Source organism: Lepidochelys kempii, chromosome 8, assembly GCF_965140285.1.
Source record: "Lepidochelys kempii isolate rLepKem1 chromosome 8, rLepKem1.hap1, whole genome shotgun sequence".
NCBI classification, from domain to species: domain Eukaryota; kingdom Metazoa; phylum Chordata; order Testudines; family Cheloniidae; genus Lepidochelys; species Lepidochelys kempii.
In genome coordinates, this window is record NC_136387.1 from 96,912,417 (window position 1) to 96,925,169 (window position 12,753).

A 12,753-nucleotide genomic window follows, 5' to 3' on the forward strand; every position below is an offset into this window, starting at 1 on the left:
AGTGTATGTTTGCTGGCATTCAAACAACATCCGTTCTTTATCTCTCTGTGTTATCCTCAGGAGAGTGAGATATAATTCATGGTCACCTGGTTGAAATAGAGTGCTTTTCTTCAGGGGACACTCAGAGGAGCCCATTCCTGCTGGGCTGTTTGCCTGTGGCTAAACAGAAATGTTCCCCGCTGTTAGCCACAGGGAGGGGGGAAGGTTGAGGGGGTAGTCACGCGGTGGGAGGAGGCAAAATGCGACCTTGTAACGAAAGCACATGTGTTATGTATGTAATGTTAACAGCAAGGTTTACCCTGAAAGAGTGTAGCCACTGTTTTATAAAATGTGTCTTTTTAAATACCGCTGTCCCTTTTTTTTTCTCCACCAGCTGCATGTGTTTCAATGATCACAGGATCTTCTCCTTCCCAGAGGCTAGTGAAGCTTAGAAAGAAAAAAAATGCACTCGCGATGAAATGTTCTCCGAGCTCATGCTGTCCTCCCACACTGACAGAGCACAGACGAATGCGTGGAGGCAAATAATGTCAGAGTGCAGGAAAGCACAAAATGACCAGGAGGAGAGGTGACGGGCTGAAGAGAGTAAGTGGCGGGCTGAAGAGAGGGCTGAAGCTCAAATGTGGCGGCAGCGTGATGAGAGGAGGCAGGATTCAATGCTGAGGCTGCTGCAGGACCAAACCAGTATGCTCCAGTGTATGGTTGAGCTGCAGCAAAGGCAGCTGGAGCACAGACTGCCACTGCAGCCCCTCTGTAACCAACCGCCCTCCTCCCCAAGTTCCATAGCCTCCACACCCAGACGCCCAAGAACGCGGTGGGGGGGCCTCCGGCCAACCAGCCACTCCACCACAGAGGATTGCCCAAAAAAAAGAAGGCTGTCATTCAATAAATTTTAAAGTTGTAAACTTTTAAAGTGCTGTGCTTAAAGTGCTGTGTGGCATTTTCCTTCCCTCCTCCACCACCCCTCCTGGGCTACCTTGGTAGTCATCCCCCTATTTGTGTGATGAATGAATAAAGAATGCATGAATGTGAAGCAACAATGACTTTATTGCCTCTGCAAGCGGTAATTGAAGGGAGGAGGGGCGGGTGGTTAGCTTACAGGGAAGTAGAGTGAACCAAGGGGCGGGGGGTTTCATCAAGGAGAAACGAACAGAACTTTCACACTGTAGCCTGGCCAGTCATGAAACTGGTTTTCAAAGCTTCTCTGATGCGTACCGCGCCCTCCTGTGCTCTTCTAACCACCCTGGTGTCTGGCTGCGCATAACCAGCAGCCAGGCGATTTGCCTCAACCTCCCACCCCGCCATAAACGTCTCCCCCTTACTCTCACAGATATTGTGGAGCACACAGCAAGCAGTAATAACAGTGGGAATATTGGTTTCGCTGAGGTCTAAGCGAGTCAGTAAACTGCGCCAGCGCGCCTTTAAACGTCCAAATGCACATTCTACCACCATTCTGCACTTGCTCAGCCTGTAGTTGAACAGCTCCTGACTACTGTCCAGGCTGCCTGTGTACGGCTTCATGAGCCATGGCATTAAGGGGTAGGCTGGGTCCCCAAGGATACATATAGGCATTTCAACATCCCCAACAGTTATTTTCTGGTCTGGGAAGAAAGTCCCTTCCTGCAGCTTTTGAAGCAGACCAGAGTTCCTGAAGATGCGAGCATCATGCACCTTTCCCGGCCATCCCACGTTGATGTTGGTGAAACGTCCCTTGTGATCCACCAGAGCTTGCAGCACTATCGAAAAGTACCCCTTGCGGTTTATGTACTCGGCGGCTTGGTGTTCCGGTGCCAAGATAGGGATATGGGTTCCGTCTATAGCCCCACCACAGTTAGGGAATCCCATTGCAGCAAAGCCATCCACTATGACCTGCACATTTCCCAGGGTCACTACCCTTGATATCAGCAGATCTTTGATTGCGTGGGCTACTTGCATCACAGCAGCCCCCACAGTAGATTTGCTCACTCCAAATTGATTCCCAACTGACCGGTAGCTGTCTGGCGTTGCAAGCTTCCACAGGGCTATCGCCACTCGCTTCTCAACTGTGAGGGCTGCTCTCATCTTGGTATTCATGCGCCTCAGGGCAGGGGAAAGCAAATCACAAAGTTCCATGAAAGTGCCCTTACGCATGCAAAAGTTTCGCAGCCACTGGGAATCGTCCCAGACCTGCAACACTATGCGGTCCCACCAGTCTGTGCTTGTTTCCCGAGCCCAGAATCGGCGTTCCACAGCATGAACCTGCCCCATTAGCACCATGATGCATGCATTGGCAGGGCCCATGCTTTCAGAGAAATCTGTGTCCATGTCCTGATCACTCACGTGACCGCGCTGACGTTGCCTCCTCGCCCGGTATCGCTTTGCCAGGTTCTGGTGCTGCATATACTGCTGGATAATGCGTGTGGTGTTTAATGTGCTTCTAATTGCCAAAGTGAGCTGAGCGGCCTCCATGCTTGCCTTGGTATGGCGTCCGCACAGAAAAAAGGCGCGGAACGATTGTCTGCCGTTGCTCTGACGGAGGGAGGGGCGACTGACGACACGGCTTACAGGGTTGGCTTCAGGGAGCTAAAATCAACAAAGGGGGTGCCTGTACATCAAGGAGTATTTCAGGCAGGACTTCACGGAGGGTTCCAATAAGAAATGGTGCACCTAAGTTATCGTTCTTATTGGAACAAGGAGGTTAGCCTGGCCTCTGATTGATACATGGCTAGATTTAACTCGCTGCACCTTCTCTGTGAGTGACTGCAGTGTGACCTAGAGGAATGAGTCCCCTAAACAGGGGAGGAGGCAAATGAGTACAAAACAAATCTGGTCTATTTCTTGTTTTGACCCACTCCATCTATCTTTTACATCTTTGGCTGGCAGCAGACGGTGCAGAAGAACTGCATGCCATCCACATCTCATGGCTGCTCGGCAGAAGATGGTACAGTACGACTGCTAGCCATCCTCATCTCTTGCCTGCCTGGCAGAAGATGGTACAATATGACTGCTAGCAATCCTCATCTCTTGCCTGCCTGGCAGAAGATGGTACAGTACGACTGCTAGCAGTCCGTATCGCCTGCCCGCTCACCATAAGACGGTTCAATAGGACTGACTGCAGGACTAAAGAGAATGACCTGGTCAAGTCACTCCAAATTTAGTCCCTGCGAGGCGCTCCCAGCCGACGTGGCCAGGAGCACCTCGGACACGACGAGGACGACTACCAGTCGTATTGCACCGTCTGCTGCCAGAAGGCAATGGGTTGCTGCTACTGTGCAGCAAAGCCGTACCGCGTCTGCCAGCACCCAGGAGACATAGGGTGACGGTTACCTGAGCGGGCTCCATGCTTGCAGTGGTATGGCGTCTGCACAGGTAACTCAGGAAAAAAGGCGCGAAATGATTGTCTGCCCTTGCTTTCACGGAGGGAGGGAACGGGGGCCTGACGATATGTACCCAGAACCACCCGCGACAATGTTTTAGCCTCATCAGAGTGCTCCATTTTGACTGCTCTGGACAGCACTCTCAGATGCCCGATTGTTTGCCGTTGCTCTGACGCCGGGAGGGGCGCTTACAGGGTTGGCTTCAGGGAGCTAAAATCAACAAAGGGGGTGGCTTTACATCAAGGAGTATTTCAGGCAGGACTTCACGGAGGGTTCCAATAAGCAATGGTGCACCTAAGTTATTGTCCTTATTGGAACAAGGTTAGCCTGGCCTCTGATTGATACATGGCTAGATTTACCTTGCTGCACCTTCTCTGTGAGTGACTGCAGTGTGATCTAGAAGAATGAGTCCCCTAGACAGGGGAGGGAGGGAAGCAAATGAGTACAAAACAAATCTGGTCTATTTCTTGTTTTGATCCACTCCATCTATCTTTTACATCTTTGGCTGGCAGCAGACGGTGCAGAAGGACTGCATGCCATCCACATCTCATGGCTGCTCGGCAGAAGATGGTACAGTACGACTGCTAGCAGTCCATATCGCCTGCCCGCTCACCATAAGACGGTTCAATAGGATTGACTGCAGGACTAAAGAGAATGACCTGGTCAAGTCACTCCAAATTTAGTCCCTGCGCCCATGTCTGCCCAGGCGCTCCCAGCTGACGTGGCCAGGAGCACCTCGGAGATGACGATGATGGCTACCAGTCGTACTGTACCGTCTGCTGCCACAAGGCGATGGGTTGCTGCTACTGTGTAGCAATGCCGTACTGCGTCTGCCAGCACCCAGGAGACATAGGGTGATGGTTACCTGAGCGGGCTCCATTCTTGCAGCGGTATGGCATCTGCACAGGTAACTCAGGAAAAAAGGCGCGAAATGATTGTCTGCCCTTGCTTTCACGGAGGGAGGGAGGGAACGGGGGCCTGACGATATGTACCCAGAACCACCCGCGACAATGTTTTAGCCCCATCAGGCATTGGGATCTCAACCCAGAATTCCAATGGGCAGCGGAGACTGCGGGAACTGTCGGATAGCTACACACAGTGCAACGCTCCGGAAGTCGACTCTAGCCTCGGTACTGTGGAAGCGCTCTGCCGAGTTAATGCACTTAGAGCATTTTCTGTGGGGACACACACACTCGAATATATAAAACCGATTTCTAAAAAACCGACTTCTATAAATTTGACCTTATTCCATAGTGTAGACATACCCTAAGTTAATAAACCAGACCCTAAGGAGGGATGTTGCTATTGAACTTGTAAAATACTAGTTTGGTTTATTTAGGAAAAAAAAAGAGGAAAACTGAGGCAAAGGGCTGGATAACTCATGGGAAGGGGGGCACAAAGGGGGGCACCAGCTAAAGAGGGGGAACATTACCCCCCCATGACTCCACTCTGCCCCCAGCCTGGGGGGCCCACACTCTCCCTGTCCCCATCACACTAGGGGATAGGCTCTGTCCTCCTGCTGCTGGGAGCTGCAGCAGCGAAAGGAGCAGAATGTGTGGCCGCCGGGCAGCCCCACACCAGCATCTCCAGCGCGGCTGTACCGCCCCCAGCACAGCCTCCAGTCCCGTCCTCAGGCGGGGCTGTACAGACCCCAGACAGGAGACGCAGCTGCATGGAAGGGCTGGGGGTGGTACAGCCGCGGCGGAGGAGCTGCTGGTGTGGAACCACCCAGAGGCCCAACATTCTGCTCCTTTCGCCACTGCAGTTCCCTGCTGAATGTGCTCCCGCAGGCATCTGGGGAGGGGCATGTGACCCTCCCAGGCGTCACCAAATGCTACAGCAGGAGGATAAAGGGCACTGGTTCCAGGGACTGGGCAAGGAGCTGTGTGGTCTAAGCTCTCAGGAGGAGGTGCCAGATTTTCACCCTCAGGAGTGTACCCAGGGGCCCCAAGGCACGCACAGTGCCTGGACTCCAGTCAGACTTGGGAGGCTTAAAACACATGGAATCCAGTGGTGATATACAATGGGAACATACATCAGCATAGCTACGTCTGTCGGGGTGAGACATAGGCCGACCTAACCTGATAGTGGAGGGAGGCACAATGGCATGCTCCCCCTCGCCACCACAGCCATGGTCAACTTCCTGATGACTGCCAAGGCACCCTCCAGCAACACCTCTTGACCACAGAGCCCCCTGACCATGGCACCCTGGGAGGTTGCCCATGGCACTCACCCTTAAGGCCGACCCTGCCAGAGTCGGCCTTAGGAAAATCCTGGTACCGCCACTGCCTCATCCGGCCCCCCACCCCTCCCTATCACCGCCTCCCCTGGCCCCCCACCCATCATCCTGCCACTGTCTCCCCCACCCCTCCCCATTGCCCCTAGCCCCGCTATTGCCTTTCCCAGCCCCTCCCCATCACCCTTGGCAAATTACCTCCACTCATGGGCAGTGCCTACACTGAAGCGTTACAGCAGTGCCACTGTAGAGGATTAAGTGTAGACAAAAGTCCAAACCTCTGGAGGTCTGCAATTATTCTTTTTCCAATAGCCCCAGGGGTTTTACATTCAATTAGAGTAGATACAGAAAATATATCACTGGTGCACTATGGAGTTCTACATCTCTACACTGCCACAAGCAGTAGCTTAATTGGAAAAGATTATATATTTTATTAAGATGGTGTTTAAAAAACGTGAACCATACAGACTTTAAGTGTAGAAATTTCTGGTTATTAGGGAATAACGTACAGATTATCAAGGGGTGCGAAGTTTGGTTTAAGATCGGATGGCATAAGGAATACATAGTCTGCAATAGCCCCAATTGGGGGTAAAAGGCTCAGGAGTAGGGCTTGCAGCTGCACAGGATGTGGGGCAGGGTCTCAATGGAGTAGCCGCACTTCCTGCAACGCTTGTCTCGGTTCACATGGCGGATGGCTCCATTGAGCGGGACGCAGTTGAGACGGGCACAGTGGATGAACCGCCAGTCGGCGAAACGGGTGAAGCCGCCCTCAGCAAGGAAGTGGTTGCTGGTGTCCCACTTGCTGGTCAACTGGAAGGCTTTACCCACTTACTGGTCAACTCAGGTCCGGTTTACACTTCAGGGTTTCCACGTACAGCGAGTGGACGGCGGCCTTCAGGGTCTTCTCCAGCATGCCCCTGGAGCTCGGGGTGACAATGGTGTTGACATCGGACCTGATCTGTGGCACCAGGACTCCCAGCGGCAGCCGACATGCTTCCCCAGGTGACGCGTGTCACTGTGAGCGCGGAACCACAGTGAAGTGATGTCACCCCTGTCCTGTCCGAATTCGCCATCCAGGGAGCCGCTCAGAAAGGTGGTGATGTCTTGTTTGGAGGGGGCTCTGCCAATCCGCTTCTTTGTTACATCACTCCACGCAGGGCGTTCGCCGCAATGTTCCTTACCGTGGCATCGAGATACGTCAACAGGCGGAAGGCATAGGTGATCACCACGACGTCACACAGTTGCCCATGCGGGGGACACTGCGCCACTGTGAGCGATGTAGACCAGTTTGTTGCTGGCTCTCTAGGGAAGGAACAGCCACTTCTTCACCAGCTGCCAGACGATCTTGTCTGCCTTGTTGAGGGACACTTTGCCACGGTGGATCCCCTTAGGACGAACAAGGTGCGGCGATCTCTACTTACTTCCGGGAACTGCACCAGCGAAAGGAGCAGAATGCGGGGCCACCAGGCAGCCCCACTTCAGCATCTCCAGCAGGGCTGTACAGACCCCAGACAGGAGGTGCACTTTGTCCAAAAATGCATTGGGTGGTCTATTCCTGAGGACTAGTCACTTGTGACTAGATCTCTAACAAGGGCAACTGGAGCCATTTCAGTTATGCACTCACCAAAGAAAGTCTTCTGATTTGTCAAATCCAGAAAAATACATTCCTCTCCTACATGTTCCCCTAACTCAGAATGAGATGAATAGGCTCCGCTCCAACGTTGGTGGGGGGAGAACACCTATTAACCAGAACAGTTTGGAGGCAGGGGGCAGAAGAGTTATGCCTAAAACCATTCTGGGAGACAGGCGTGAGAGTTCAAGCATGAGAAGAGTCTAAGCCCTTTGCTGCACAGGGAGCTGGCGCCAAGTCTCGTCCCCTCAGAGCATTCAGAGATGGGGGCAGGGAAACACCCTGTGCCCGGGTTACCGGACCGTCCAGACGTTGGGAGCTTTGTCTTATATATGCAACCACACACACACACTCCCCCCCACCCCCCCCGCGCACAAAGTGTCTCGATTTTTCACACTTGCTGTCTGGTAACCCCAGCCCAGATACTACGGTGATGGGCAGTAGTTAAAACCTTAAGGCAGGCGCAGCTACATAACTAGGGACCTAGGGAAACGCTGTGAAGCGGGGGAGGGGGCTGCGTCCTTAAGGGAAAGGCGTTGGGGGCGGAGGGTGACAGCGGCGCCACTCACCCCACAACCCCCGCCGTCCAGCCCCAGACCCGGCCGAGCGCTGGGGCAGACACACCTCCCCCGAGCCCCTCAGAGAAGGGGGCAGAGACGCATGCGCGAGGCGCAGGGTGCCTGGGGCCGCCCGGCGCCCCGAGTACCTTGGTCATCCCGACTCCCACCACAAACACTCTCCGGCCGAACAGCGCCATCCTGCAGCTGTGAGAGGAGCGCGCGCTCGAGCCGCCGCCTGGGCGAAAAGGAGGCGGGCGCGCGCGGGCGCGGGCGGCCAGGGCGGAGAGGAGGGTCGCCCAGGCCCGCGGCCACGCCTCTGACGGCCAGGCTAGAGGAGCCAAAGGTCGAGGGGGCGGGGGAGCGCGGCGGGGGCTAGGTTCCGTCGCGCCGTTCTCGGGCCGCTTCCCTCCGCCCCTTCTCTTAAAGGGGCAGCGCGCTTGCAACGAACCCTTGCTTTCCTGGCCGCCCCTTGTCCCTTTCCTCGGCTTTACGTTAGGGGAGCGGGCGGGAGGCGGGCGAGAAAGGGCAGTGGGAGTGGCAGCCATGCTAGCTGGGGATAGGCGGCGGCGGGCAACGTATGGCTGCTGGTGTGCGGCCGCCTCGCCCCTTTCCCGGGGCCGGCCCCTGGCTCGCACCCGCGGCGGCCGCGTGCCCTCTGAGGAGCGTTCACCGCCGGCCGCGGCGCGTGCCGCCTCCCCCAAAGGGGCAGGATCGGGGCCTTGGGCTGTGAACTCGCGGGGGGGGGGGGGGTCGCCGCCCGCGTGTGTCCGGTCTGTGCCGCCCAGAGCCCGCTGTTCATGTTTAACCGCCGCCTAAGGAGGTGGCTGGCCGGTGACCGTGGCTCAGCGCCGCCGTTGCAGTGAGGAGGGAGCCCGGCGCCCTGCGGCTCTCCGCGCCAGCGTCGTTGGCTGGGGAAGGGCGCCCCGCCCGGGGCGCGAGAGGGAGTTTTGTGTAACCTGAGGGGGCCGGGGGAGGGGAATCGGCCGGGGGTTATTTCGGGAGAGGAGCTTTCACTTCACTGGCACGGAAAGTTCTTTTCCTTCTTTAACACCCGCCGACATTAATCAAGCAGCCTGTTCCAGACGACAAGGTGTTAAAGTCCTGTGACCTTTGCACCTATGGGCCTGCATTAGGGTGACCAGATGTCCCGATTTTACAGGGACAGTCCCGGTTTTCGAGCTCCTATTATCCCCCACCCCCTGTCCCGATTCTCCACATTTGCTGTCTAGTCCCCCTAGCCTGCATATTGCAACCAAGTCCTCGTGGACAGACCTGTGTTGAGTTCACTGGCTCCTCCTGGGTGCTGGGTGACCCATTCAGAATCAGTTGCAGGATCTAGACTGGAGAGAGAGGAGGGTAGCGGACAGAGCCATTGGGAGAGCCATTTAGGGTAGGAGTCTAATGAGTGAGATGAAAATTACCAGTGGGGGAGTATTTGGCAACTGAAAGGAGGTCAAGGTGGGTATAGGGTGATCAAAAGAGGAATATTGTGGCAGATAGGAGGAGGCGCTGAGCAAGTCAACAGAGAGGAGGTGCACTTAATAGTGCTGCAGAGGTGCTCCAGCATGCATACCTTTTCAATTCTCAAATTCCCCCTGCTTAGAGAGTGGACAGTGTACTCGCAACAATCAATTTCATTAAATCATCTGGTATGGCCTCTAAAAACAGGATATTTAATTCAAACTAGATCAGGTGCTCAGTTAAGTTATATGGTGAATATGCAACAACGGAGTTATTCAGAACTCGGGGGTAAATATTTTAACTTTCGGTTTGTCTTTTTGCTATACTTATTAAACTAACAGCTTAATTTTTCAAAGAGTGTTCCCTTTTCATTCCAAGCCCTGGAGCAATTTGCAAAGCATCATAAATGGGAATAAAAAAACCTCCATAAACTGTTAACAAAAGTCAGGATTAGAACCTAAGTGTCCTGATTTGCAGTCTCCTGCACTAATCACTAGATAACACTCCCTAAAAACAGGTACATGTGTGAGAAATATATATAAAATCAATCTGACAAATGGAGAGTGAGAACTCACCTGTCTCACACCTGTCAGTTTTTCTTCAATTCCTTAATAACTCCCATAGGTCTTTTTCATCTCTAGCTTCTATGATTCTTTAAAGAGATCTTCTCACCTTGTTTACTGAGTACTTCTTGTGGGGACTGTACACTAAGGAGTGGCCTGGGGAGGTATCATATATACCACTATAGTTCCTATAGTGATGGGAGCATTACAAATGTGATAGATAGATATAGATATAATTTGATTATAATTAGATCATAAATACTGTATAAAATATTGTTAGATGGCAGCACTCTATCCTTCAGGTTTTTTTAAGTCACTATTATTGGTGTGACATACCTGAAAATAATGTATAAAATTCCCCCTATGCTGGTCTGATGAAACCAGCACTTAACTAACCAACACTATTCCCAGGGCTGTGCTAATAACTGGAACTAAGCAAAAAGGTTAACCAAACAAGAACCTAACCAATATATAAATATACACATTCATGCTGCAAAAGCCCTGAAGCTGCAAACTGTTTTGTGTGGGTAGACCCTGGCACCCATGCAGAACCATACTGACTTCCATGTGACTGCACGGGTCTGCTTATGCAGGTCTCATTGCAGCATTGAAGCCTAATACAGTATTCTTGACAATTTTTTTTTCACATCTGAGAAATTAATTTGGGACTTTTACAAGGCATAATCTGAGTTTTAGAATTAAAGGATAAAGGGTGCGCCACTCTGTTCTACAAAAAATAATGCAGTGCTTGCTAAGTAGTTAACATATAAGGTCAAAAGCTCTCATAGAACTGTTGTCTTTTGATTTTACATGCAGATGTACGTACATTGCCTAGTCATATGTAATAATCTTTAGTTGAACTTCATGCTGAGTATCTCCTCAGTATAGTAATCCTTCCTTTTATAAGGAAGACAGGTATGGTGCAGTTGAGTAGGAAAAATGTACATGTGTTTGTATACATTTTTGCAGCTGTTACTTTTTCCATATTTTGCTGGGCTTTTTGGTTTGAGACTTTTTTTTATTAGTTAACTTTAATTATCTAGTATGGTTTGTTTTCCAAATGAGGTCTGCAAAATAGCTCTAAACGTGAACAAGGAAATTTAAAGAGCGTTTTGCACTCTGCAACTATAGTCAAATTCAAATAGCAAGTTTGGCAGAAATGTCCCTAGAAAAAAATGGATAGCCAGATTACCAAATTATTAAATTTTCAGATAGTAATTGTACAGCTCTGTAAAGTTGTCTTATTGGGTTGTACAATTGGTACATTCCTCAATAATAATTAATATCATACTTAGCACTGTACAGATATTTGTTAATTAATCCTCAAAAACCTGTGTTGGTAGGTAAATATGAATATCCCTACTTTATAAGTAAACTGAGGCAGAGAGGGTAAGTGAATTATTCAAACCCACAAAAGAAGTCAGATGCAGGATTAGAACTCAGGGCAGTATTGTCCCCCTATAAATTATGAGGAGTAACTCATATCCTCTGACAGAAAGGCAGTTCCTGGCTTCTAGTCCTGTGCTCTATACATCTATGGAGTTATGTAGTTTCCATCATTGTAGCATCTGAGTACCTCACAAACACTAATGAATCTGCACAACACCTCTGTGAAGTTTTATTGTTACCATTTTGCAGATGGGGGATTAGCACAAAGAGATTAAGGCTCAGATCCTTTGGGAGTTAGGTGCCTAAATACCGTTAAACAACTTGCCCAATGCCATTTGGAAAGTCTGTGGTAGAACAAGGAAACAAAGCCCCAGTTCTTGTGTTATAGTCCGCAGAACCTTTCTTCTGCTCATACATGTCCCTGCCCCACTGAACTGGACATGTCCCCCTCATTTTCCCATCACAGAAACTACATTTTTTAAAAATGGGAATTTATTTGTGTCCCATGGCTGGAGAACAGGCCCCATTCTCCCATGAATATATCATTTTATTATCATTGTCTTTCACAGTAAATATAATATTTTGGGATCAGATTCTTGTAACACAAAATTACTATTTTCTTTATAGCATTTTTGTCAGATAAATTGTAGATCTTTTTGTTTCTCGTGTCAGCTAATCACTCCTTCCACCAAAAAAATAATCACTAGTTTAAGAACTGGGGGCCTTGCCTTGCTCAAGGTTCTCAAAGTCCAGCCAAAAAAAAAAAAAAAAAAAGCAACACATTGTCCGTAGAATATTAACATACAGCTTCTCCCTGTGTCATGCTGTTCTTGAAAGAAAACCAGCCTCAGAAGTGAGGTGCTGTAGCAAAGCCATTTCCAAAGTTTTCACTGGTGCAGAGCAGAAAGGGGACATGGGTTCTATTTCCGATCCCCACGCATTCTGTGAGGATGGGCATTAATTATTCCTCATTTATTTACAGGCATTTCTATTGTGCTCATCACCTCTGAGTTTCTGGTGAGTGAGAATGAATAGGTGTCCCATCATCACAGGATGTTGTGAAGTATCATTATCCCCATTTTACAGCTAGGGAAAGCAAGGCAGAGAGGTGAATAGACTAAAATATATTTCTAAAAATGTATAGATACAGTGAGTTTTTCCTTCTGGATTAACTTCCATAGCCTTTCTAAAATAATTAATTCTGATCCCAAATGAGTTATTTAGTACTTAATGACAAATGAGTTAATTAGTCCTTAATGAACCCCTGCAATGCTTAAAATTAAAGGGTTGGCAGGATCAAAGCCATAGATTGTGTAGATGGCAACTGCCTCTCATATAACCTGAGAGACAAGGTGGGTGAGATGATATCTTTTAATAGATCAGTCTCTGTTGGTGAGAGAAAAGCTTTTGGGCTATATAACCTGTCACCTCTCCTTGCAGTCCCTCAGTATTTCCTGCCATTTCTGATCGTAGCTTCCCACCGTCATTTAAATAAATCAGCAACCTTTTCTGAGCCCCCTTTCTCCCAGCAGGACAGTGGGGTCTTGCCACCCATTAAATC

At 50.3% G+C, this 12,753-nt stretch overlaps 1 protein-coding gene across 1 annotated transcript in view; it reads right to left on the reverse strand.

Annotated features, from left to right (window-relative positions):
• SCP2 (sterol carrier protein 2) overlaps window positions 1-8,114 on the reverse strand; it is a 56,340-nt gene extending 48,226 nt beyond the window's left edge. Inside the window, exon 1 of the mRNA XM_073357672.2 lies at window positions 7,926-8,114. Coding sequence (XP_073213773.1) covers window positions 7,926-7,976 — 51 coding nt within the window. The 5' untranslated portion in view covers window positions 7,977-8,114. The remainder of the gene's footprint in view (window positions 1-7,925) is intronic.
• Window positions 8,115-12,753: the final 4,639 nt, after the last annotated feature.